The sequence below is a fragment of the Fringilla coelebs genome (assembly GCF_963513975.1).
Source record: "Fringilla coelebs genome assembly, chromosome: 1".
NCBI classification, from domain to species: domain Eukaryota; kingdom Metazoa; phylum Chordata; class Aves; order Passeriformes; family Fringillidae; genus Fringilla; species Fringilla coelebs.
In genome coordinates this window covers 51,977,284-52,003,736 of record NC_140028.1, presented here as the reverse complement: position 1 = coordinate 52,003,736, position 26,453 = coordinate 51,977,284, and the positions used below count along the sequence as shown (strand labels likewise).

At 37.1% G+C, this 26,453-nt stretch overlaps 1 protein-coding gene across 10 annotated transcripts in view; it reads right to left on the bottom strand.

Moving 5' to 3' along the window:
* Positions 1-26,453, bottom strand: part of PTPRM (protein tyrosine phosphatase receptor type M) — a 437,545-nt gene that overhangs the window by 141,992 nt on the left and 269,100 nt on the right. For 5 of the 10 annotated variants that reach the window (XM_084219928.1, XM_084219932.1, XM_084219926.1 and 2 more), the window contains 2 exons: positions 10,234-10,366; positions 3,342-3,371 (listed from right to left, as the gene is read on the bottom strand). In XM_084219928.1, the coding sequence (XP_084076054.1) occupies positions 3,342-3,371; positions 10,234-10,366 (163 nt within the window). The remainder of the gene's footprint in view (positions 1-3,341; positions 3,372-10,233; positions 10,367-26,453) is intronic. The other 5 variants (XM_084219929.1, XM_084219931.1, XM_084219933.1 and 2 more) reach the window with 1 other exon arrangement.

The following is a 26,453-nucleotide window of genomic DNA, read 5'->3' as shown; positions in this document are numbered from 1 at the left end:
CATTTTTATATCAAGCTCAAACTGAGGAACAGCATCAAAAGCTGCCTTCACAACTTTGCATTTTAATTTGGTGTACATCCTACTCATAGCAATATAATGAAATCTTTCACAGAAAGGAACTTAAAGAAGCTAGAATCTGTAACTATCTGCTCTAGAATACAGGTTAAATTGAACTGGCCAAACTATCAGGCAACAGTGTCTGGAGTAAATTCTGATGGTTCAAGCACTCAGATTGTTTTTCTGGTGCTTTAATTTTCATGAAATGTAGTTGTTAGTTCTTGACAAATGATTAATGAGCTCCAAAGGCAGAATCTTTATAAAAATGAAAATCTCAAACACAAAGAGCCAATGGTCAGCACAGGGGCACTCGCTGTCACGTCAGCAGCAGGCCTGCCTAACCATAATTGCACAACAAAATCCTAATGCCCTTTTCCTTCTTCAGCCCATGGCACAGGGGTTTTGCCCATCAGAAAATGTGTCAGGAGCAAACAGTCATGCCAGTGCCACCTGCCATGCTGAGAACATCACTCATTGCCAGTGTAACAAATGACACCATCTCCATTCTTCTTTCTTCCCACCTAGAATCAACTGCCAAGCCAAAAGACCTGCTGCAGAGTTAATGAGCACTATGGAATTTGCTCTAATCTTAAGAACAAAAGAAGTCATAAAGGACTAACTATGTCCAGACCAAAAAAAAAAAAAAAATCTGCTGGCTGATTGAGGGGAAAGGTAAAAAATGCACCAGATGTCAGGAATGCAAGAGTGGGAGGAAAGACTGGCAGAGGTACTTAGGCCCATTAAAAAGAATTCTCAATAGCAGTACTCAACTCTTTTTTCTGTAATATCTATTGAGTGGCTAACTAGTAAACACAAGATAAAATAGAAATAATTCTCTGCCAAATATGCACAGCTGTAGGTCCACCTCTGATGATTCATCAGCAGCTCTAGGCATCTGCCAATTTTTTCTTTTTAAATTTTAATTTAGGATGGATCTAGAAGTGGCAGAGATTGCAGTCTGCTAGGGAAAAGGAGCCCACAGCACACAAGGAAAGCAGCACACAAGACAATAGTAACTATTTCAGTGCATAGATGCTTGCTTGGATGTTACAGCTTGCATTTACAATGACTAATCAGTAAATTTGAATATGATACTCAGTATAGAAGTGGTAAATTAGCAATGGCAGAGTACTTGAAATTATGTTTCTCAAAATATAGAACATTTTATAATCCATACTAACTTCCTCAGCTAAAAATAAAACTGTAATGAATACTGCATTCATCTAAGATTTCCACCAATTTCAGTCAAATTGTGTGATGCGTAAACAGGTGGGGAATTTGGTCCAAAATATTTCCTCCTACTGACAGCCAATCTTGACTGCACTTTTCAGGGCTCTTACTTCCCTTCTTTTGCCAGATGGGGAACAAAACACTACGAGGTCAAAATCCCACAATTTCTTTTGGAAGAGCTAATCAACCCAATCTACAAAGTTACTGAATTTGTATCACACTAACAAAAAGATCTTTTCTTGAAGTCACTAGGAGAGTACTTCAAAAAATCCTGAGATGCCCTATTCCATCCACTATTAACAGTCTCTGTGATTGCAAAACTAGGGGCAAAACCTGTTTGTAAAACCTAAAGAAACCATTTCAATTCAGGCATTTTCCTTTGTCTGTGGAAAAAGAGAGGAAAAAAAATCCAATTTATCTAAATAATGAAACAGTGTTTCATTTAATGTTCCATTTGTTTCAATTTTGTTTTTGATTTAGCCTTGAGACATAAATCATATTAAAAAATAAATTTAAATATATTTACTTATTAAGGCAAGACCATGCTACATAGCTTACTGTATTATATTCTTTTGACATTTTGAAGAACTACATTTAAATGGTCTCAAACTGAATTTATTTTTTTTAAGGTATATTTAATGGAAAATATGTCTTTTCATCTCAGGAACAGAAACAAACTTTGGAATACTGTATCTGTGGAAGAGCTAATCTTTTCAGACCTTCACATTAATACAATGCTTTAAACAACTGTTTAAAACAATTGCACTATACATAGTGTCAAATAAGGTAATATGAAATCTGAATTACCAACCACATGATCAGTTTCCATATGTTGTGAAGTCTTAGGGAATTTCAGTTATGAAGTTTAAATTTTAGTTAATTTAATTAATTTGAAGAATGGTTCTGCTTGGTTTCTTGAAGACCAAGTATTCAAGATAGAACACATTTAACAATTTTTCCATAAATTCTGTAAATGAGTATTTGATGCTTTTTCAAAATATGAACTGAAAAAAATATGTATTAAAAAGTTTGAAGAGCAGCTAGAGGGGACATGATAAACTTTATATTGCATTTAAATAAAAAACATTACTGAAATGTGTCCCTTTCAAGAGTATGCTACCACTACATGTACTTAAAAACTGGAACTAAAATTTAACTAATGCAAGTAACACCCCAACTTCTGTAACTATGTAAAAATATCTCATAGCTTCCTGTGGCTTTTAAATCTGTAGTTTAATAAAACAGATAACTGCTGGACAGCTGATTTTTGCTGCTGGCCAACAGGATTACACAAGATTAAACACATCTCATCTTGCAACTAAGCAAGACCCCTAGTATTTTGCTAATCTATTATGTACTCCTTGTACCTGGAATGCAAGAAAAAGTGAACAGTCTCAGAAAGGGATTTTCTAAATTCACAGAAGAACCTTTCTCATTCATCACCTGCTGACAACAGGGAATGAAGCGAGGCTTTGGGTAAATAAAGAAGCATATAATGGTATTACTAAGGACTGTATCAAACAAAAAAAATTGTTAGTTACTGAAACTTATGCTTCATCCTGCCCTCATTTTTTAGTGCTCTCCCCTTTGAAATTCTCTTCAGAAATGGTAACTTATGATGTTTATGCATGATCAATTATTCATAAAAAAGTAGTAATATGTACACAGCAACAAATGGAAATGCTTGTACATGTCTAACCAATGCTGTAATTTCAACAGTACAAATGAGAAAGAAACTACTAAATAAATTCTAAAAATAGTTATTTAGGCATGAAAATTTCTCATGGACATGGCAGTGATATTTACAGCTATACTTCTCAATTAAGACAATTCTTTACATAATGTTATTCAAAGGACTCTAATGCACAGTATGAGACATAAGAAACTCTTAAAAAGCTAAATATTTCATTACATTATTGACCATGTTGTTTTCATCTTGGTGAAACTTTTACAAAGTATGTTTTCATAAAGGAATTTTCAGTATTAGCATTCACTACTCAGGCATGGAACAACATGGCAGATAGTGTGTCTCTGATGACAAAGAAGTTACTTACAGGTAATAAGTGTAGGAGTGATAGCTTCTTCTGCCATGATGGTGGAAGGATTAGGCAGTGGTGGAAAAGATGAAATGGAAGGAAAGAAAAGTCAAATATTAATGTATGAAAAATCAAGATGAAACTGAGACCTGAACTGGTGACACAAATGAAAGGTAGCAAGAATGTATATCTGGGCATATCATGCAATGTTTCTGGAACAGACAGGTGACACATCCAATCTCCATAACATTTTGAGCAGTACAATACATAATGCATCTCCAACTGTTAAATCAAACCACCTTAAGGTACACCTACTAAGTAATGTTACATATTTAATGTCTGTTCACATCTGCGTACACTGCACACACAAATATTCCCAATTGAAGTGCTAAATCACTTCTGATTACACCTCAGCTGCATTAGGATTAAGGACATAGACATTCTGGCATGGTGTTAGAAGCTTAGGGATAAACAATTTCAGAATACACTTTAAGCAGCTCCTCTTCTGTCATAGCAATGTAGAATATTAGCCTATCCCTTTTTTTACTTAAGGCAGTCAGTTCTGCCTTTGAAAGGACTTATTCCCAGACTGGAGAAAATCCATTGCCACAGCTCTTTTAATATTTCAGCTTTTAAATAACCTTTTGAATTCAGAAGGAAAAGATAGTTACTGTCATGCAAATAAAAAAATCTATCCTTGTGGGCTAAAATTGTATTGGTGGTATTTCCCCATGTGGCAGAGATAAAAATAAGAACTGATCCTGTACCCACGTTATTCCTGCCCACGTGAATGCCACAAAGAACAACTTGGGAGACCTAGTGCCATCACCTTAACAAGTATGGGCTCTGTCAGCCTTGCATAACCTCTTGGACAGTCAGATACTCCACCTAGACATGCTCTGTGTGAGCACATAGTACAGAGGCCTCCAGCTATGCTCTTCTGCTTTACATCCTTCCCTCCCTCCCTCAGTTATGGGCCCACTACAAGCAGGACTGCAAGCCTCCAGAAAGGGCAAGTTTCAACCCAAATGAATTCCATATATTGACTGCAATTAAAAAAAGGCTGCAGATCTTAAAACATCTCTGAGCATAATGTCAACTAGCATTCACACGTTGGTAAGATAAAAGACTGAAAGGAACCATGTAGGCATTTGTAATTTTTACAGCACATGCATACAGCCCTTTGACTACAGAGGAAACATGTAAACAGGCCTTGCAAAGGACTATAACTAATGTTAACTTGCCTCTGGCTACATGCTTCAGGCATCCCTTTGAAAACTAGGCTTTCATCAAATTTTCTCTCTCATCTTCTTTGTGTGAAGACGCCGTTAGAAATATTTCCCAGTTTTTATTCCCATTTTTCTGATGCAAACAGTATTGTTCAAACACAAGACACTACACACTGCATATTTAATCACATGGCACATCTGGAAAATGTATACCTGCTAAAATTGAGTTTTAGAAGATAACTAAGAATAGAGTAAGAGGCAAGCTGCAAAATAGTTGTAAGCCCCTTTGCATTCCATAGGGAACATGGGATCAGGTCCTATCAAAGCACTTACCTGCACCATAAGCAAGTGGTTGTTTTCTAGTTCAGTCATAATTATATTTCTCCCTACCTTTCTTTTCAGAATTACTCATTCTCTCACTTTGATTTAGAATTTCATGACGCTGCCAACCCTGTTTCTTGCCATATGTTGCCACGAGAGAGATTTAATGTAATTAGTACAAATGTTCTCAAACTTCTAAAAGATGTATAGTAATTTGAAAAACAACAATAAATACAATTAATCAGTGAAGCACTGCTGGTACTTATATGCAGAATTCTGCCAAATATGTTATAGAGATAAATTATTCCTTATGAAAAAATTGCTGAAAATCCAGGAACTTTATTGTGCATAAATGTCCCATTAAGCATTTGTGTAACATGAGAAAAATTGGAAGTCTCAAGTTCCAGCTATTTTTATATTGCTACAGTTGTGAAATTTTCCATATAAAAGTCCTTGAAAAAGAGCACCAAGGTTTTGACTCTCAAGAATACCATATAGTGAAACAGGTAAAAAGAATATGTTAAAATCCTGCAGAAAGTTTTATACTTGCAAGTTTTATACAAGCATTTCAGGCCACATGTTAAAGCACCATCCATAACTGAATGGATTTAGCTTTTTTAAGAAATATGGACAAGCTCCATTTTTCCTCCTACATAATGAATAAAAACTAAAGTTTCTGTCTACGTATGTTAAGTCTTTTTCTGTTAAAAAGAGTGATGCAAAGATTTTGGCCAACTTAGGCCAAATTTTCTTATAAGCATAGCTCTTCAGTCGCTTCCTGGTAGTGAGGCTATTTTATGTCAATAAACTGTTTCTCCATATAGTGACAATATTATGAACTTTTAACTCTTTTAGGTCTGAATACATAAATTAATTTCATAAACACCACTTGAAAAATAAGGCCCCACTATAAAATTTACCAAAACCAGCACAGGAGGCTGGCTGCAGAAGAATTGACCCATCTGATGGAAACTTTTGGAACTGTGTCATTACCTCAGTGTTTTCTTCTATCATCCCTCATTTACAGTTGGCCTACAGGGAAAAACACGGTTCAGGGAGAGGAGGCTGGAATTTTCCTTCAGCTTTATTATGTTGAGTTTCTATCCTAAGTGTTTTAAATTGTTGGCAAAGGTGTATGCATAACTGAACAGCCTGATTTGCTATCAGGGAATGGGAAAAATGCATTCCCAGTCCAGCTCCACTGAGTGCAAAACCTTTCCTTATCCACTGCCAAGAACCAAGGTCTCTGACTTAAACAGATGCTACAATTACTTACATTAGAAATTCATGGAAGGCTCAGGCACAGAGACAACTGAAAACAGAAACTAAACCCAGGCAAAACAAAATAGCCTTTTTATGATCAGAAAAACTCCATTCTACAACCAAATCAGAAGCCAGTGGAGTAAATTTTAATAACTGCTTCCTTACTACACTCCCACTGCAGCAACAAGAGGGCAGCCCCAGTGGAAACAGCTGCCCCAAAGACATATAAAGGGGTTTTAAGCAAATGATGGACCACTAACTTACTAACTTAGGCAAATTTTAAATTATATAGAATATAAAGGAAAAAAAAAAAAACAAACAGGAAAGGAGAAAATAAAGTAGTAAGTGTCTAATTTATGCAAGTCTTGAATTAACTGCTATTGCTTTTCCGAAGGTTGTAGCAACAGTACTCTCATTTTCACTGCTCCACTTAAAGTTGACCAAAAGATGAAGTTACTTGGTGAATTGAATTACTTGGCATTCTTTATTTTTATGTTTTTATAAAATCTTATGCAAGAACATCAAAGACAGGGTCTTGCCCAAGATTTACCATTCAGAGTCAGATTCAAAATTATTGTGGATCAATTTTTGGGGAAACACAAGTATTTATTTTCATCTAACTTTGTGTTAATTCTTATGTGAGAGATACAGAGCATATCTGAGGAGAGGAAAGCCTATTGGCACTATTCTAACTTCACAGAGAAGAATCATCTCATTGATATGACTGTACTGGTGTCAGGAACAGCTTGCAGGTTCCTAGACTACATTACACAACATATTTATGCAGGAATGCTGATGGATAAAGAAAAGACAGAACAGAATGGATAAAGAACTATGAACAACCAAGTGGAGAGATAAAGAGGAAAGCACTAACAGTCCTTCCCTGCCCCATGTGCCAAGTTTACAAATTTGTTTCACTTCAGTCAAAAGCTGAGTGTCCCTACAGAAAATGCTTCAGCATCCATGACATTTCTACCCTCACCTAGTGACTCCAAACCATGCACTGAATTGCTAGTCCACCTAATCTCTCTGGTTCATGATAGAACTGCTTCAGAAGACAATTATATAGTGAAATTAATAATGCTGCTTAATGACTGTTAATATTAGCAGAACTTCTTTACGTACTGCTTTGATAATGGGCATATCCAAAGCACGTCTATGCTGCACTGAAAACCTCCTTGAATGTTTGTCTTCTCTACTTGACTACTGAATCAAAAGTTCAAGAGACTGATCTGTGAAAATCTGTGGTGCCTGGTGCCACCCAAGCAAAGAATGGTTGTTGAGTGAAAGGAGGTGGCCACTTAAGGAATGTACTGGACAAAATCATGGTTGTAAAACAAGTGAAATTGCTTTCCAAATCTCTTGACAATGGAAATAAATAGTTTGATATTAAGTTAATTAAGTGCTGTGAAGCCCCAGGGACAGATTTGGTTTCATCTACTGGTACAGTCTGAAGATCAAATACACAAGACTCTGTGGAAGAATGAAGGACACATTTGCTTTGGGACAGCAGAATGTGAATGGGATTTTGCTGTAGCCAACTCCAAACAAGACAAGTTTCAAAGCACGTAGACTCAGCACAGTGAAACCCACCATTGTAGCCCAGAGTGTCTGCACATAATAGTGCAGAGAACAAAGTGGTTCTCAGGGGAAAGGTGCCACTGAATTACAAGGTGCTATTTTATTTTTCACTCAGATCTTTACACCAGTAAAGCTCCCGATAAAGTAAATGAAATAAAATGATCAAGTGCAGAAGTCAAACGGCTCACTAGCTTGATAAGACTGTTTCCCAAAGTAGCCCCTAAAATATCACAGAACCGCAAAATCACTACAGTCACACTAAGCTTGTGGCATGATTTATACATTTTCTTCAAATGCATAATGTATACACAGTAACTGAACCAAGGTGAAACCATAGGGGCCCTCAGCAGCCTAGTGAATTAATGCACCAATAACAACCTATTGAATAATCGGTTCATCTTCTGCTTAAGTCATGAGTGTAATTGTATTCAAGATCTTTTATGCTACAGCAGATGCTTTAAGAGGCTTGGGACACAATACACCCGCCTCCCAAAATTCTCATTAAAGCCTAGTCACATCCTGTTACACAAATGAACCATCCTTACTCTTTAATATTCGCTTAAACTCATTTCCGTTTGTTTTGTTCAAGGCTGCAGCATCATTCTGGGACATGTTTTAAGTTATTGGTATCATTCTTTCTGTACTACACAATGAAATTGTGTGGATTTGGCAACAGAGTTCCTGTATTTTCAATAGTTCCATCTCTGTCACGAGCAGATTCATTCAAAAAACCAAGGAAGCTCACAAAATGCACCATTTCTTTAGCAACAGAATTACTGTGAGTAATAATTACTCCGCTGTGGCAGACAGAAGGAATCAAGTATCCTTCTGCATTAATGCAAACACTTAGGATCTGAGCCCTCCTGCCTCTAATAATTAGATTATCAAAGAGTTTTTCTCTAGAGAATTAAGCAGGAGTAGGCATAGCATCCATTAAGCCAGAGACCCAGACACCTTATTCACTTTGAAACTATTTGGGTCATTCTGCAATGCTCTCCCTTCAAGATGAAGAATAACTTGTCTCCCTTGGGTGAATACATTCTACCTTTGGCAGAAACACTTAAGGAGATGCTCAGAACTGAACACAGAGTATGATGAATGCTGGTCAGGAATTGTGTGAAGAAGGATTGGCCAGAAAATACAAGAAGCCTTCCTCCCTGCATGCCAAGTGCTGCGTCTGGCCCTAGGGAGGAGTTTGAGAGTTCAACTGTTAAAATTGAAGGTATGAATGATGCAAGAAATCGGAAGTGGGAAGAAAAAAGTACTGCAAAGTCAGAACAGACTTCAACTCTGCTACACTGTACTTTATTGAGTAGACTTGGTTACTGGGTCAATTCCATTGCCCCAGTCAGACTCACCCTGGGGCTTAAGTCTCAGTCTCTTCTTTACATACCTCTTGTCATGACCTGGCCCCCAGCCCTGGCCACAGCTCGCCTTTCTCTCTATAGAGCCCTTCTAACTCATGGCCCTGCCTCTGTCTTCAAGGAGAACGAAAAGCAGCTACTTCTGTTGCCTGCCCTGAGGCACTGTCAGACAGCTGCCTCCTTTGCTCTGCACCTCCACTGTTCAAATTCTGGAAGAAATTCAGGCAGCTCGGGGGTTTGGACTATCTCAGACCTGCCAAACTAGTTAACATACAATTAAATCACACAGGGTTGGGATGAGCCAAATCAGGGCAGGATTGCTCTCAGAGGAAAAAAAGGGGATAATTCAAGGGGAATAGCAAGGAGGTGAGGGGTTATGGGACATGGAAAGGAGACTGTGGCAGAGGTGGAAGGAGAATTTGCCACTCAGCCCCTTTACACAGCACTTGCATGTTCCCAACCCCACCGCTAACAGCTGAAAATCTCACATTGCTCATTACAGAACCTAAAACCTTAATTCTATTTGCTAATTAATTTTTCCCAATCTAGACTAAGCTTCTAAGATCATATGGAGTTTTTTTCTTATCTGTGCCACCTCCCTTGCTATATTTTTCCTGTTACTACTTTATCTCTTACAGTGTTAAGAGAGACAAACAGTTTTGAAAGCTGTACACTTCTAATAATGTAGCAGTTTTCAAATGATATTCCAGGCAAAACAATATGTGAGTGTGTTGAACCAGCATTTGGAAACATTCAGCACCATTGTAACATTGTCCATTATTTCAGGAAACTAAACTTATGCAGAACAATACAGACCTCATTCTTAGCACCAATTATCTTATCTCTAGCTCCTGCTTGACTTTCTTTTTCATGCAAAAATGAAAGTACATCTAGCTTCCAGCTGATCTGTCAAATAGGGTGGAGACTCATACAGGACCAGAAACTCTCTGATTATTAGAGTCCATTCTGCAGTACTGATGTAAGGAGTGCTAGAATATTAACTTTGAGTTGATATATATAAAACAAAGACACAAACATTAATTTTCTGTGGATAAGAAGGTGGCTGGATACTTTTACCAATATCAAACTGAGTACTGCTTGTAGGAGATGCAATATGAACATGGACATAGAAAACATCCACTAATTGCTCACCTTTTCTTCATTACCAGCACGACTCCCAAAAATATAATGACGAACAGCAAGATGCCTGCAATGACTCCAGCAATTTTAACAGTATGGTCTGTCTGCTTCTCAGGCTCTGGGTCTGGTTTTCGAGTGGCAGCCCCTGTGAAATTGACAAAAGAAAAACAGGAATGGGGAAAAGAATAAAGGTGTTATTCTTTTGATGTTTATACACTTAACCTACTAATGTCATTAATCTTATCCAGAGCCAACAGATATCAATGCTTGGTCTTTTAAGAAAAATTTCTGCTTTCATATGCATTGCCGGGAATGTAATTCTTTATATTGTTCCAAGACATTCTGCAGGACCACAATATAGGTGGGATACCACTGCCAGCCCTGACCCTTCACAGGAGTCTCTTCACAGATTCACAAATTTCTATATTTTTATTATCTGTGCTGGCTCCCTTTTCTTTCTTCCATTTAGAAACTTGCTAACAACACAATAACTATACTAATCCTTTATCCAAATTTGATTTGCTGGAACATTTTCCTCAATTATTTTTCATAAATGAAGCTGTAATTCCGTAACATATTAGCTTAAACACCTGGAAAAGTGAGATAAGCTCATTTACCATGCATTTTATCCACAATTGTTTTTTTACACAATAGACTTTTTTTTTTTGCCTTTGGAAATCTAAATCTAGGTCACATCTGGTAGGAAAAAAGACTCCTTCTAAGCAATTTATTCACAAAGTGGGAAGCAGCTGATGATCACACCACTGGCACCTACATTTAATATCTGTTTAAATGAGATAACCAGTGCCTTACAGCAGCTACTGTCTTAGCTCCTCCAGCTTCTCCATTTAAAAAAAATAACATCGTTTGTACTGTTTACTGTATAATGTGATGGAACGTCAAATCCATGTCTGATGAAATATCCATTTCCCCTACCAAATGAGTTCAGGATGAAAAAACGTTAAGGAAGCAACATTCAATTCACTAAGCTGATTTTATTTTTTTATGGACTTGTATTTTTTTTTTAAATCAAAACGTGTCAGCATTCATCATTTGAGGCACCATGCCATAAAATGGACACACGGATTTATGGATTGCTTTCCTGGTATAGCTTTTTTGGGAAGGGAGAAGGAAGAATAAAGCCTAAGTGAAGTGTAATCTTTTAAGACCACATTCTTGTACCACTAACTGGGTTTCAGAGAGGATTCTAACAGCACCAACTATATTTTACTTGTTTCTTCACTTTCTCCATCTGGAAAGGAAGGAAATTAATGGCCAATTTACATGAAGAGCTATTTTCTGAGAAACAGAATGAAAACATTTCCAATGTTTCTTCTCAATTTTAACCAGGATATTCTAAGATTAAGAGTATTTCTGAGTGCCCACAGTTACACTTTTGGCCTACATCTTCAAAACTCCTTGCCAAGAGGAACGCCAGAAAAACCTGCCAGAAAAGGTGATAACTATTAATCAAATCATATCTAGAGCTAACTGCAGGAACCAGGTTCTTTGGAAAATTCTGGCCAAGGTACTTTGCATGAGTGCTAAATCAGAGAAGATTATGCGCTTTCTGCGCCTGTGTCCAGTCCCAAAAGAATATTAGTTTGATAGGAATACACACACACACACTTTTCTAAATTGGTAAAATCCTTACTTTGTATGAATAAAGGATGATTCATACTTTGAATAAACAGTTCTATTTTTATTTTCCTGTATCCTATATAAATTTTTTTTTAATTCTATATTGCTGTACTCTTCACAGCACTCAATATTGCAGTAGATATTCAGAAGACATCTAGAGCAAAAAGCAGCTGTTGAGCTGCACTTGGCCAACAGGAAGCAGTGGGTCAAGTATGATGCAAATGGTAAGACATTTGAAGGACTCCAAAGCTCTCTTTCAAATCTAAAACCCAAGAAAGAAGGAATCTAAAGTCAATAGCAAGCAGTATCTTTTCAGATGTAGCTTCTAAGACTAGCTCCTTCCAAAGCCTATCCTTCACTATCTCCTTCAGGTTACCCCAGCCAACTGGAATACTCATCAGTAACAACTTGCTAAAAACAGTTTCTGCCTTATGGTTTCATTCCTTATCCTAAGGCTTCCAGCATTAGTTTTGGGAATATTAGTGCTAAACAGTGAAATTAAATAAAGGCAACCATTCACAGTACTATCCTATGTGCTCTATCTCAGTACCATATTTCTCTTTAGCAGCTCATGGTCCTCAGTTCAGTGGAACCAGCTTCAATTACACTACGCAGAGGAGAGAAAATCGTATTCAAAGCACACACATTTTCTGCATACGATGGAGCACAACCTTCATGAAATGCCTTCTATCACACAAAGCATTATCCTGACAGCAGTACTGAACAAGCTGGTGAATCCACCACTAATGCAAAATCTCTAAAGAAAGCCTACACAGGAAGCAACACAGAGCCTAACATCAGAACACTCAAACTCCCATATTGTATCATTTATTGATTATCTGATTGAGGAATCAGCTCAAATTGTCTATGAGAAGAATTTTAATGTCAAGTTAAAAATAGGATACAGCTTCTCACAGTGATGGACTCAGCCTTACTCACAATAGAGGCTGCCTTAAAATGGAAGCATGACGTTTAACAGGCCTTCTAAAAACCCCTATCATTAATTATTATAACAAAATAATTGGCATTATCTCAATTCTCTTTCATTTCCATTCAGCAGATTATTTATTTGCTGACATGTCGCTCCACTATTGTTCTTAGTGGTTTCCAAAATCTATTTGGGTAAATGAAAAGAACTTCCATCCTTCTTGAACATTCCTTGAGTCTTTTAGCATTAGAAATTTGTGATTACCTTTCTGCGTGTTATTTAATGTTGCTTATTCATTTAACATACCTCAGTTTTTCTACAACTGGATTTAAGGAAATTGCTGTGTTCTAATCCATTCTTTATACTCCTTAGCATTCTGTTTGGTTTTTTTCAACATCAGATGGACACCGCAAGTATTCTTTACAGTGAAACATGCAGCCTATTCTTCAGTGCAGTGCTCAGCTTTGAACCCTTTACAAGTTAAATGACATTCAAATTTAAATTTTAGCACTTATCAAGACTGAAATTTGAGTTGGTACTACCTCTTAATTAGTTTTGCTTTTGTCCCACTATAATTCTTCATAGTCCCATGTGAATTCTGCTAAATCATACCATCTAGCATCGTAATCAAGAGCAGCTGCCCTGACACTAACTCTTCCAGGCATTTAATAAACATACCATACAGAATTTATTATTAAATACTAAAGTGCTTTAACTATGAAAAGCAGTGTTACTTTACTTCTCCTATGTTTCTGATAGGTAGAGGTTGATTGAATGATATTTGCCTCTCACCTCATATGACTTTTAACCCATATTCACACAGGCAATTGCACTGGCATCATGGAGAGAAGGGTGAGCTGTCCCTAAGGGGAGCAAGGCAACTCAGGGCAGTAGTTCTGAAATACATTTTGCCTCCTGATTAACTGTAATGTCCATTTGTGCATTTGGTTTTGTATGTTTTCAAGAGAGATGTGGAAAAGCATTATTGCAAGCCTTAAAAAAAAAGGTGCTTTGATTTCTCTTTTACTCTGCTGAACTGACAGAGGCTAAAAATATTGAGTGAAATGCAATCTTTCATTACAGAAACAGTGTTACTGATACACTATTTTATCATGATGATCTAGTCTTGGTGGTTTATTTCTTTATTTTATTACCATTCTTGCAACCTCTTTGTCTGACACAGTAATTTTTAATATCCTTGATTGCTCTGGAGCCTTTAAGAATATATAGCTACGAGACTAATTCTGTGCCTCCAGTAAAATATCTGTATTTAATGAAAACAGGTCATAAAGTTGATGCCAACAACTGAGCTATGCCCACTGCATTTTCCTCCCAACAGTGGACCTAATGAGTTATTTGGATTTTTTTGTTTTACTTTTTAAGATTTTGATTCTACCCTTGCATACAACGACTGTCTTCGAGCCTTGCATAAAACCCCCTCACTTCTGTTTTCTAGATTGTCTGGGCAATCTCAGAAAACGAAGCTGAACACAGTCTGAAAACACTAGCTCTTGCTAGTGGAGCTGCAAGAATCAAGGCTAAACTGACATATACACTGAGGTGCACCTCTAGAAAGACAATAGGTCACTGAAGAGTGAGCAGTGAGTGGAGGATAGCTCAAGGGAGCTGCTTAGAAAATGAAAGGACAAGGAGATGTTTCCTGCCAGTTTAAAAAAGATTAAGGTGCTGACTTTGGAAAGTCTTTACTTGATGAAAACAAGCTAGAGTGCTTCCTGCCAGAAGTGAAAAACAGATACACTTAAAGATAAACCCTAAGGTGCTGCAAAACCCAGTAAAGTATTTCCCCAGGCTTCCTCTGCTGAATACAGTGGAAGACATTCGCATTGCTTCGTTCCATACCCTTAGATATTTACTTTTCTAGTTAATGTCAGCAACTACAATTTCCCTTTTACTGACTGATTTCCTATTCTTTGTGGCTCTCCCAACAGTAGCATTTAAAATGTGAAATATGTTTCTTTTCCTTCACTTAGAAAGAATGGCATTCAGCCGGCCTGACTTTTCCTCACGGATCTCATTTTGTTCCATACTTTGCAAGCCTCAATGATAATATTTTTAAGTAGTATCCATGAAACATCCAAAGATAGTATTTCACTTAGTTTTACTTTTAGACCTATTCCATTAACTTTTTATAATATTGGAATCTCCTCTGAAGTTTAGTCATTACTCTGCCAGTTCATGGCATCTTACTCCCTCTTCAGAATGAGAACTGAATTATATCTAATTGCTGCGTTAGTGTCTGCCAGCATTGGAATTCTTAAATGATTTTGTGCAGCTAAATTTCTATTTCCACACAACAAGTTAGAACACTGGGTGAAAAAATTCCAACTCTCTCTTTAAAGTATTTCTAGTTCTGCCACTTCCTTTGGTGGAAAATTTGCCTTTCCTTTCTCACTCAAAAGGTGCAAGTATCATGTTATCATCAACCTCAAACAATAATCTCTTGCAGGTAGCTTATGGATAGAAAAGGTTGTAGCAGAACTACTTTTCACCATAATGAAAGCTAAGGTGAATTAATTATGTGAGCAAAATAATCATTCCTTTAATTCTGAGGCAAGAGCTATCTTGTTTTTCAAGAAAAATGAAAATGTTTTCTTGTAAAGGCAATGGACCTCTACCAAATGGAATCTCTTTTTCCTTCTCTCTTTGTAAATGAACAAAGTTTCAACTTGCTTTTTGATATTTCTTTTCCCCAAAAAATGTACTTAGAAATGACTCACCATTTTACAGAAGAGAATAACCAATAAATTAATCCTGGCTCAAAAGTCTAGGCACTGCTGGTTATACTTACAAAGACAGGGGTAAGATTTATGCTGTTACTAGTAAAAACTAGCTAAAGGTTGTTCCTCTAAAGCAGTCCTCAAAAACTGCAGGTGTTTCTTGTTTGATTTGAGTAAAAAAATAATCTCTTCTATTAATTAACTAGACCAGTTTCATTTTATTTCTCCCACTCAAGGCTGACTGTAGTTCCTGCCTTTTGTGCTTCCTTTCTTCAGCTTTACACTCCCAAAAGGTACTTGCTTGGTAAGATGCTTGGAAGCCTTTCCAACTACATTTCATCCACAGGTGCTCCAGTAACTGATGTAATGGCTAACCTCACAAGGCCTTAAGGTAGTAATACAGTTAGTACAGATCATCCTATTTTCCAGTCAAATTTGAAACCAACTTCTGAGTTAGTAACTACCCTGTGATTTTTTTTATGCAGGCAGTGAGATTCAACTATCACATCTCAGCACCTACTTTTGAGTTATTCTACAGAGTGAGTCAGGAAAATGAAACATTATACCTCTGTGTGATGGCTGCACTGTGATGAGGTGGCAGAAATCATGTAAAATGGTAGAAGGCAGAAGAGAGGCAGAGAGGTATGATGCTTCCCTGGAACAGCCATCACTAGGCTCCCACTGTCCCTGCCACAAAGTGAGAAGAATGAAAACTGGGCTTTAAAGACTCTGCCCACGCTCTCCAAGGACAACATGAATTACAGAGGCTCCTATCATTACTTCCTATTATCTGTATGATAGTAGGAGCTAGAAGCTGTAAATCAGACTGGGAGCCCCACTGTGCTAAGAACAGGGCAGGCACACAGCTAAGTAATCTTTGCCACGAAAAGCACACAACCTAGCTGAGTTAGGCTGTAGGAGGCAGGTGTAGCAATCACAGGGGGAAGGGGGAGGCAGAACCCCCTAAAAGGATGCATTTGCAATACCCAAATAGTTCTACCCTTCCTGCTCTTTTAACTAGCTGGTATCACTCAGCATTTTCAGTCAACACCACAGCAGAAACAGATCTTCAGGAGGGATTTGAGGGACTTACAAATGTTTTAATTGATGATGTTGGTTGGGGTGTTTCAAGGAAGGAAGCAACATTATGTTCATTAACATAAAGATAGGAAAAGCTACTTCCAAAAGCAAGGGGCTGAGATAAAAGGCAATATTACAAAGTAAGAAAGAATGCTGATAAGTCTGTCTGTCTTGGTATGAAGACAGGTGCTTCACAGAGGTAGGTCCTTGTAAATGTCAAATGACCAACAGGAAAACCAATGACAAACCTTAATCACAAAACACAATGCAGCAGGGCAGCAGTGCAAAATGTCCTGTTTCCTCCAGAAACACCATTTCTCCCTTCATCTCACCCATGACTGCAAAAAATGGTACCCTTATTTATAAATCTGCAGCAGCAGCATTACTGATGCCGTGAGGGAAAAGCCAGTCTGACACGCTTTCAAGTTCATTCCAGATGCCAGGATTTGGGTCTTGGAGAAGACCCAAAACACATACAGATCTGTAGATGAAATGAATTACAACCCTGGCTCTTCTGTTTATACTGTAAGTGACTGGCATTCAGTCCTCATCTGCTAGCCAGCACGTATTCTGCTAACGAAGTCTTTGTTCTATTACTCCTGGTAGAACTCCAGCAAGGAGAGTGAGTTCTCCCTTGCCATCCTTATTGTTAGCTTTCCAATCATTGCTCCTTGCTCTCCTCCAAAACTGCAGGTTTTTGTCCATATGGTAGAAGTTATGAGGTGCTGTTGGGCAGGGTACACTTCGTGCCAGAAGGTGGTTTTGATCAGCATTTTTCAGTTTTCTCTCTAGCCCATGTCTTGAATATATTACTTTTGGAAATGTGGAAAGAGTAAGGTCTGTTTACTTTCTTTTTACAATATTCCTTTCTGTTCCTGGTTTCTCTTGGAAATGCTTTTTCTACTTTTTCTACATGTCAGAGACAATGTTTTCACTCTATTTTGCTAAGCACAGGAGTCATTTAAGTGTTGAAATCAACATATCTGACTTTCCCTCCTATTTTTTTGAAATTTGGAAAGGAGGGCAAGCAGCACTTATATTTTAGCAGGAGGGTATTTTCTTTGCAATTATGATCATCATCACAGTACATATTGCTGTGTACAGATCCTCTTTACCCAGAAAAAGGTTTCTGTATTTTCCATGTTGATTTGGTATATTTTTTATTTGGTATTTTTTAAATACAGGAAAATACAGACTTGTTAGAAGGTCTGTGGTAAGGAGGGAGTATCAAAATAAGGCTCTGCTGTGTAACAATGGTTATGAATTATTAATTTTGTTTGTGATATTCTTTAGGAAAATGTAAATATAAGTGACAAAGAACTGCATGAAAAGACATGCAAAGAACTATTTCACTGATGAATTTGATTCATTTAAATGACTATCACATGAACTGTGTCTCTCACTGGTGGATGATTCATGTTCATGTATGTGAGCAGAAAGACTATTTTGGTTAAACATCTGCATTTCTGGTTGTCAGGAATAACAACATTCTCTACAAAAGATGCCTAAAACAAATGAGGTTCCCAGTTTGACTTTTGGTCTCATCACAATCTATTGGTCTCATCACAATCTATTTTTAACAGGATTTTAATCCAGACTATTTAGACTGGATTTTTTCTGGAGACTGTGTTTTTTTTTTTAAAAACTTAAGCAAGCAAGTGTTGATAAATAGCTCATTTCTCCTTTGAAACAAAGCCACCATCCTTTCTGCTAGCTCCTCTCTGCCTTTTTCTTTTAAGCAAAGAAACTTAAATAATTAAAATTCATAAAAATTTTCCTCTCTTGTGGGCACCCAAGAAGTTGGAAGCCCTCATTCATTTGAAAAAAGCATAATCCCTCACACTTTAACAGCATTGAGATCATTAAGGGATGTTTAAATCGCACTCAATAGCTGTAGCATAACCAGAAATTATTAACAAGTCTCAAATATACAGACACAGTGTATCTCCTTCTTGGAAATAAATAATTTACTAAGGAAAAAAAATATCATCCTTGGAACCTTAAGCTTTCAAATGGCCCTAAAGAGTACTTCCACACACTTTAGTCTATTTTTTGAAGTAAAAAAAGGATTGTTACATATTTATAAGTACTCACTATGTGTGGCCAAAGAAGCACCCACAATAGAACACATTACAGACCTCCATGCCAACAAATGGAAAAGCCATGGCAGCATATCTGAAAACAGCTCCCACCACTGAAATAAAAGTTGAAATCCTCCTGACTTCTGTGGAAAGATAAAACTGGGCTTCTTTACCAACTTTGTGACTACACAAACATAACAATGACCAGTATGATGAGACACACATTTCTAATCAAGGTTGACTGAGGAGTAATGAGAATATATTTGCATCATATTAGCTGTATGCATGTAGGTATGATACTGAATAAGGATGAGGTCTGAGAACAGAAGCACCAACAAGAGCTGAAACAGCAGGTTTTGAATGTAGGGCTTGCTCCCAGCTGATGCTCTGTGAAGATGTCCCACTTGCAGCCATTGGAAGTGCAATTGCATCTTATAGCCCTGACTTTTGTGAACAAGAAGTCATAGAGGTACATAATGTACAATAAGGGCAGCCTTTAGACCTGAAACATTTGCTTAAATGGTTCTCTATACAACCTCAAATCAACAGTACTCATGGTAGAAGAAAAACTCTCTCAAATTAGCTCTAAGGAAATGAAAGCAGTCTGGATTGATCCTGTCCATACCTAACACATTTTCTAAGCAAGTCAGTACCACTTTCAGGCCATCCCTCCAGAAGAAGTGGACAATTTACCCTCAGGCCCACCAAATGTATGTGACTTTCACCTATTTCTGAAGGAGACCTCTTGTTGACTCCAATGCTTTCTTTCAACACTAAATCTTCTCCTGAAAGTATAATGAGACATGACAAAACATACCCAACACCACTAAGAATTTATTTCAGCTGTTTTCTAGAAACAGAAAAGTGTGGATTTGAAGACTGAAGAGGACTCTGCCCTCTTTAAGGGAGATAAAATGCGGTTTTCTAGTACTCAACTGGCTTCTACCAAGTAGGGAAGATGTGAAATCAGATCACAGTAATGTTTCTGCAGCTGACCTACTCAGGGTGAAACTCAGCTACAAAAGTAGATGCTTTTAGCCTGGACAAACACACCTGTTTTATTTTCCATCTCTGAATGCAAGGGATCACATCCAGCATGGGAACAAAGCAACCTGAAGCTATGGGTAAGAAGTAGCGGAGCGAGGTACCATCTTCTGATCTCGCTGTCAGCCAAGGACTTGAGCAGAGGAACACAAAGGAAGAGCTCCAAATGGAAAGTCAGTGAAGGCTTGGTTACTTTGCCATAAGTAGGAGAGGGGCTGAGGGTAATGCAGAATAGGTATCCCTGTGGGAGGTCTGAACACTCATGGCTGTCCTGGCCTGTGCTGCCACTGGCTCAGAGATGCGGCTGACATTCCTGGCGCATTCCCCTACCAAGCTCCCTTCACACTGCAATCCTTATGAAGGATTCTTCAGAAATCCTTCAAAAACAATCACGCTTGGAATTTACTTCTCATTTTTCACCACACACACATTTTCCTGGAAGAAAACATAACATAGAATGAACCTAGTTCATTCTACTAACAAGTAAATGGAATTATACATGTAATGAAGAAATAGAAAATAGAAAAATATGCTTGTGATAAATTTATAAAAAGTAGGAATAAAGACTCAAAACTTTTTTTCTTTTAAAGCATTTCAGAGTCAACACTCTTTTGGGACAGGAAGGTCAGATAGAGGAACCGGAAAGCAGAATCAGCACAACAAAGGAAATATAATTCCACAGAATTCTAAATCTGTCTTTGTGCCAATACAGTGTAGCAGTTCTTTTGTTCACATTTCAGAAATTTTTATAGCATTGCCAATAAAAAAACCTATTGAGACCAAAATAATGTTGAATGCACCAATATTCCAGTACAGGGACAAGAATAGACTAGGCCTCCTCTGAAGAGTTATCGCTCATTTACATTTTGGTTTTCATTTATTTCCTGGAGGTTTTAGGGGTTAAAGGAAAATCTCCACTTGCCCTACTTGATTATGAATGCCTTGAACAGTCCTTTTTATAATCAGCTCTTTTCGCTTTTAATTATTGACACATTTACTCATAACCAGAAGCAGTCTAATTCCATAACAGCATGCTGAAAAGTGCAACTATTTTGCTTCAAAAAGGTTTATAGAATACTTTGTTTGCTTCTGAGCAATTAGAATTTACTATTTCTCCTCTATTTTTCACTTTGTACTTCCAATGTGAATTCAAAAGTTTAAACAGAACCTGACAGTTCCCCTCTTGACAGTTTAAAACCATGCAAGACACCAACTTCTGTTCACTTTTATGGAAAACTGTGATTCAACTTTCATTTGAACGGGAATTTTCTATGTATACAAAAACTTCTTAGTGCTCAGCACTGACAGAAAATCAGAGGAAGGGAAGGAAATGAATATTCAAAATTTTTGAAATATGAAGACTTGAAAATGCACAGATACACCTGAGTACCTTTCTCAGAGCTCTAAAATCATTGGTTCTTGCAGTCAAACTCCCATTAGTGCAGGAAAAGAACATTTTCAATATATTGTCTGAAGAAAAAAACTCATCAATAACTGCAGTTATGGCTTGCACAGTGCTGAATTGTTGTTACTCCAAACAGACAAATGTAGCTTAGATACTTATTCAGATTTGAGCTATTTCAATGAAACTAAACTGAGTGAATTGCTGAAACATTATTTTGCCCAAGACAGTATGTTCTGTAACTTTTGCTTAAAGTTGACAGTATTACTCTCCTCTTTGCTGCATTACTCTGTTTAACTGTAACACATCTGAATGCTCACCTGTACATTAAAACAGAGGCAATCCACACAATATTGCCTTAAACATTTGTCAAACTCTCCAGTGCTACAAACACCAGATTTGCAGACTCAAAGAACTACAGATTATTTAACCCACATTTTATTTCAAGTTAAAATTCAAATTGCTTAGCATTTTATGAATACAGTAAAAAACTACAGATGGGAAACACTGAAATTCACAGGGTTTTTTAGCTGCTACTTATATCTCTGAGTTTCTTTGTCTTCCCTTGTCTCTCCTTAATTTTTCATTGTGATACATACAAAACTCTGTTTCAAATGTAAAAATCAGAGGCATATTTTTTTAATACAGAAATGAAGTAACACACTATATGACAGCTATGCTCTAAAAATTACCTACTGTTATTTTTGCGTTGTTTCAGGTTTTCTGTTCTCTCTATGTTGCTGATGTTAAAACATTTTGAAGTAGGTGTGATACTGACCAGAACCAGTACTAAACAGATGAAAGAGATTGCTTCTGTTTGTTAAGAATTTATCCTGGTCATTTCATTAATATAATTACTTTCATGACTGGGTTTTATGCTTCCATTCTCTGTAATGTGATTAAGAAAAGCTCCCTCTCCTCCCAGCCCAATCTCAAATAGCCTCACAGATATTCTGACATGAAGATTACACATTACTAAGAGAACAGATTATTTTTCAAACTAGGATGAACCAAACAGACACATCTTTAGTGGCTTAAATTTGGATGACTCTCATCATAAAGGAGATATTAGACACCTGGAATCATATTTTTCTCTCAGGTATGAACTGGAATACTCAAACTTCCAGATTGGTTTTGTACTTGGGGGATGTAACACAGCTCCTGCAATGACTGACTACTACTTCTGTGGCAGCAACCTTTTTGACTGCCCTGAATCAGAAACAAACTGTTTCTATAGTGGAAAACACACCTAATTAGGCTACTTGTCCTTCCTAAAGGGTAGGGAAAGGTTGATATTTTCTTCTCCAGCTGTTCCTGTCCCAGGTCTGTAACACAGTGGCTGTGGTGATGCAGTGCCAGGACAGCTGAAAAAGCCCCACCCTCTTGGCCAGCCAGAAGCATCAACAGCCAGAGGAAAACGGCTGATATGACTCTGCAGTTTCTCCTCCCTATTCTTCTACTTAAGCATGGGAGTTGGAAAGGCCCCAATTCCAGAGAACATTAAGGGAACTATTATTTTTAAACAAGAAGTGGAGTATTTAATAAAACTAATATAATCACACTGATAACTGACTTCTAATCAAGTTGGGCTCTTTATTGTGTACAGATAGCAATGGCTTGTATTTGTATTATGGGTTAGTTCACCATTTGGGAAATGTTATTAGCATTATTTTAGGCCTTCTTTGTCTTATTGTTTAACTTCAGCTCTTCTTCAGTTGCTCTGTGGAAAATGAACTTATGCTAAAAAGCTTAGATGCTTTGGCTGCATTGTCTTACAGAAAACCTGGCATTTGACTCTGTAACATACTAGGGGAAATAAAAGGAAGAAAAGGAAACAGCAACTCCCACGGCACTCCTGTATCCTCTTAACATTTTCTTGTAACTATACTGTTTTATAGATGAAACTGTCACTGCAAAAATGACAAATATAACACATAAAAGAACAAAAATGGGCAATAAATCACAAGTGACACTTCAGCCCATTGAAATGCATTCAGTCAGTGCTGCAGAAAGTAGGAACATTTCCTTGTTTTTCATTCTGCCCAGATGAGAAGAGGACCAGAATCCTTGAACAATTGGTACAACAATTGTTGGGGCCATCACATAAAAACAGGCTTAGAATTTCACTTTGGAAAGTCAGATCCATTCTCATTCTGCTTTCCTTGTCACTTATCTTGCAACGGCACTGCAATATGGCTTAGACTTTACAGCACAACAGTGTTTATTCTCCTCTGGGTAACTATCCACAACTCCAACTAATGCAAATGTTGCCCAGAAGTATCAAGAAAAGAATAAACTTCTAAAACAGTGTATTGAACCTGAAGATAGACATGTCTGCACATAGGTTTGTTATTAAGACTCAACTAGGAAATAGTGGGTTCTACATTGCCCAAAATAGCACTTCAAGTGTCAGAGTACACCTAAACCAATGTTACATGGTCCAGGATGGAGAAAAAATGAATGTGAAAGTCTGTCTAGTTCATGTTGTTATACCTCAGATGCACTGTAAAGCAAAACCATGAGGTAAATAGCAAAGCACACTTTCTCAAATTTATGCTGTTGGTTTTTGTGTTAATAAACAAACTGTGGTTTCAGTAATGCAGTACAAAACTGGAGTAAATCCCTTGACATAAAAAGAATTCCATGAAGTTGCGATTTAATCAATCAAAGATTTCAGTTTATTTTTTTCACTGTTACAGTGGAATGGCTGAGAACAGAATGTGACCCAGAACACTGCAATAAATCTTGCTATGTACTGAATGCACATCTTAAGAAATGGGTATATTTTATTATGGTGCTAACTTCATAAGGGAGAAGAAAATTACTAGGATTATTTCATGACTGCTTTTAACTTTTTTGTAAAATATGGAGATCATCTAGACCTTAAGGTGTGCAGGACAAAACTAATTTATGTTTTAAGCTTTTGCCCCTATCTTTCACCAAAAAAAACCCCAAAAAACTCCCCAATCATTAAGTAACAGTTACTTTACAAAACTTCTGACAGATCTTGCTGCATTTGATTTGTACCAAGAATTTAATGTATGAAGAATGTACAATACAGCTCTCTCCTGCAGCTGGATATGTAATTACAATGGGTCGTAAAAAGGGCGTTCTATGGAAATCAGTCTTAATAATATCCAGCAAAGTAGTGGCTGCTCCACTAAATCACAAATGGAAATACTTTAATTCAAATACAAGTAGCTCAGACATATTTCAACAATTAAGTAAATGCCTGACAGAATGAACACCCTAATCATGATTCCAAGCATGCTGTTTTATCAGAATGCAGAGAACAAAATATATGAGGGCCAAGTGAATACCAAATATGGCCAATTTAAACCTATTAGATGAAGTGTCTCTTACAAAATACTGAAACAAACTGCAAATGATTTCAGTATTTCTCAAAAAGATGGACTTTTTACTCAACTTTGAAGTTAAGACTATACAATCACAGTTTTATGTGGTAAGTTTTCTGGTAACATTCTACATGATTTCAATTGTAAGTTATGAAAACATGGAGACAGTATCATGAGCACTACCATGCTTCATGTACACATAATCTTTTTTCCTTGCACACAGGTGTAAGGTATTAGATATTCTCTGTCTGTTGAAGGACAGAGTCGATTGAGTAGATTTCAAGTTAGTTATTTTTTGTAAGGTAACACTGAAAGCTAGGCACTATCCCCCAAATTTGAATTCCTTAGCTACTACACTAGTGAATCACTGATAATTATGTATTGACTAAACACTGATTTCCCTGTTTTGGCTTCCAAGAGTCAAAATCATACAGTTGCTTTTACACTATGTTATCTTATTCTATAACTCAAGGACAACTACACTCTAAGTATTTAAGCGCAAGGAAAAGTTCTCTTTGCTACGGGCTGCAAAGGCAACCTAGAGTGGCTGTCAAAATATTTAGGGCAACTATCCTGTAACCCTTTAAATGGAAGACCTGTTATTTTTATATGAAAAAGGAAGAAGAAAGGAAGGACAAAGAGAAATTAATAATGCATAGTTTATCAACTGCACCAGTAAGAGGCAAGACGATGATGAGGATGGAGGAAATGAGTGCAAGCAGAATTGGCTTGAAAGCTGAGCTGTATTATCATGATATTTGTGAAGAGGAAGACCTTTCAAATTTGGTAACGATATTCAGGAATGCAGCCAAGATTTTAAATTTTCATTATGCAAGAAGCATCAACTTCCAATGTAAAGAAACCCGAAAATGCCATCCTTGACCTTCCCACTGCTGCTTATGTATCTCCTCAAATGTTAAAAGATGAAAGTAATTTCTTGATCTCAAACATAATTACTTTGGTTCAGAGCAAAGAAGTGAGGAAAAAGCACTGAAGAGAAAATGCTAAATGACATTTAACAGTTACAGCTGTAGGGCTTGTGGTAACTACAGTTAGAAGCAGCCCTGTACTTTCACATAAACAAATTCTTTTACATGGAAATCCTTTCCACATTATAGGAGAGAAATGTGGGGACAATGTGTAGCACTTATAGCTCCCTCATGTGTGGTCCAGCTTCTGTAAACCTCCTTTAAGAAAGCCTTTGTGCTTCTCATGGGTACTGCAGATCCCATTACTGCCGTAGTGCCCTGAAGTTGAAAAGTCTACCCTAAGGACCCCTAAACAGGAATTCTTTTTGCTGTCATGGGACAACCATGTGGGCTGTACGACGTTTCTTTGCTTGCTACTGCAGTTGTGGCAAACGAGGAGGAAGATGTTTCTTTCCTTTTGAGCACAGTCTTTCAAACATAAGATGGGGGTGGGAAGATGATGAAGGTATTTCAAAGGCTTTCTAATACATTTCACAAATAGCTATAAATGCTGTCGGCGGGTATAATCTGATATGTTCTTTTTCACTACAAAATTAGGTTCTGGTAGAACATTTTTATTTTCTTTTCAAGAAAAAGGAAACAAATTTCACAGATCTTACAGACAACCACAGACTGCTAATGCCACCAGTGACAAAGCAATGAAATAAATCCTATGTTAGCCAGCTATCCATATCTCTTTAAAGCCAGCTAGCTATATCTCTTTTCTCTCACTGTTAAGTACTGTGGTCATCCTCCTGTGGAACAGGCATGTCTCCAGTGTTACCTACAGCTACCCAGTTTTGCACTGAAATAAAAAAACCAAAACATGAGAAGAGAAACATTTCAATCTCCATATGGAAAAATATAGCTTATTTGAATCCTGTAATAAAGAAATCAAAACTTGAAGTTCAAGGATATGGAAGAGATCCTGTCTCTTCAATGCTTTATTTGAATTGTCAAGTAAAAATTAACTGAAGTATAAATATGTATGCAG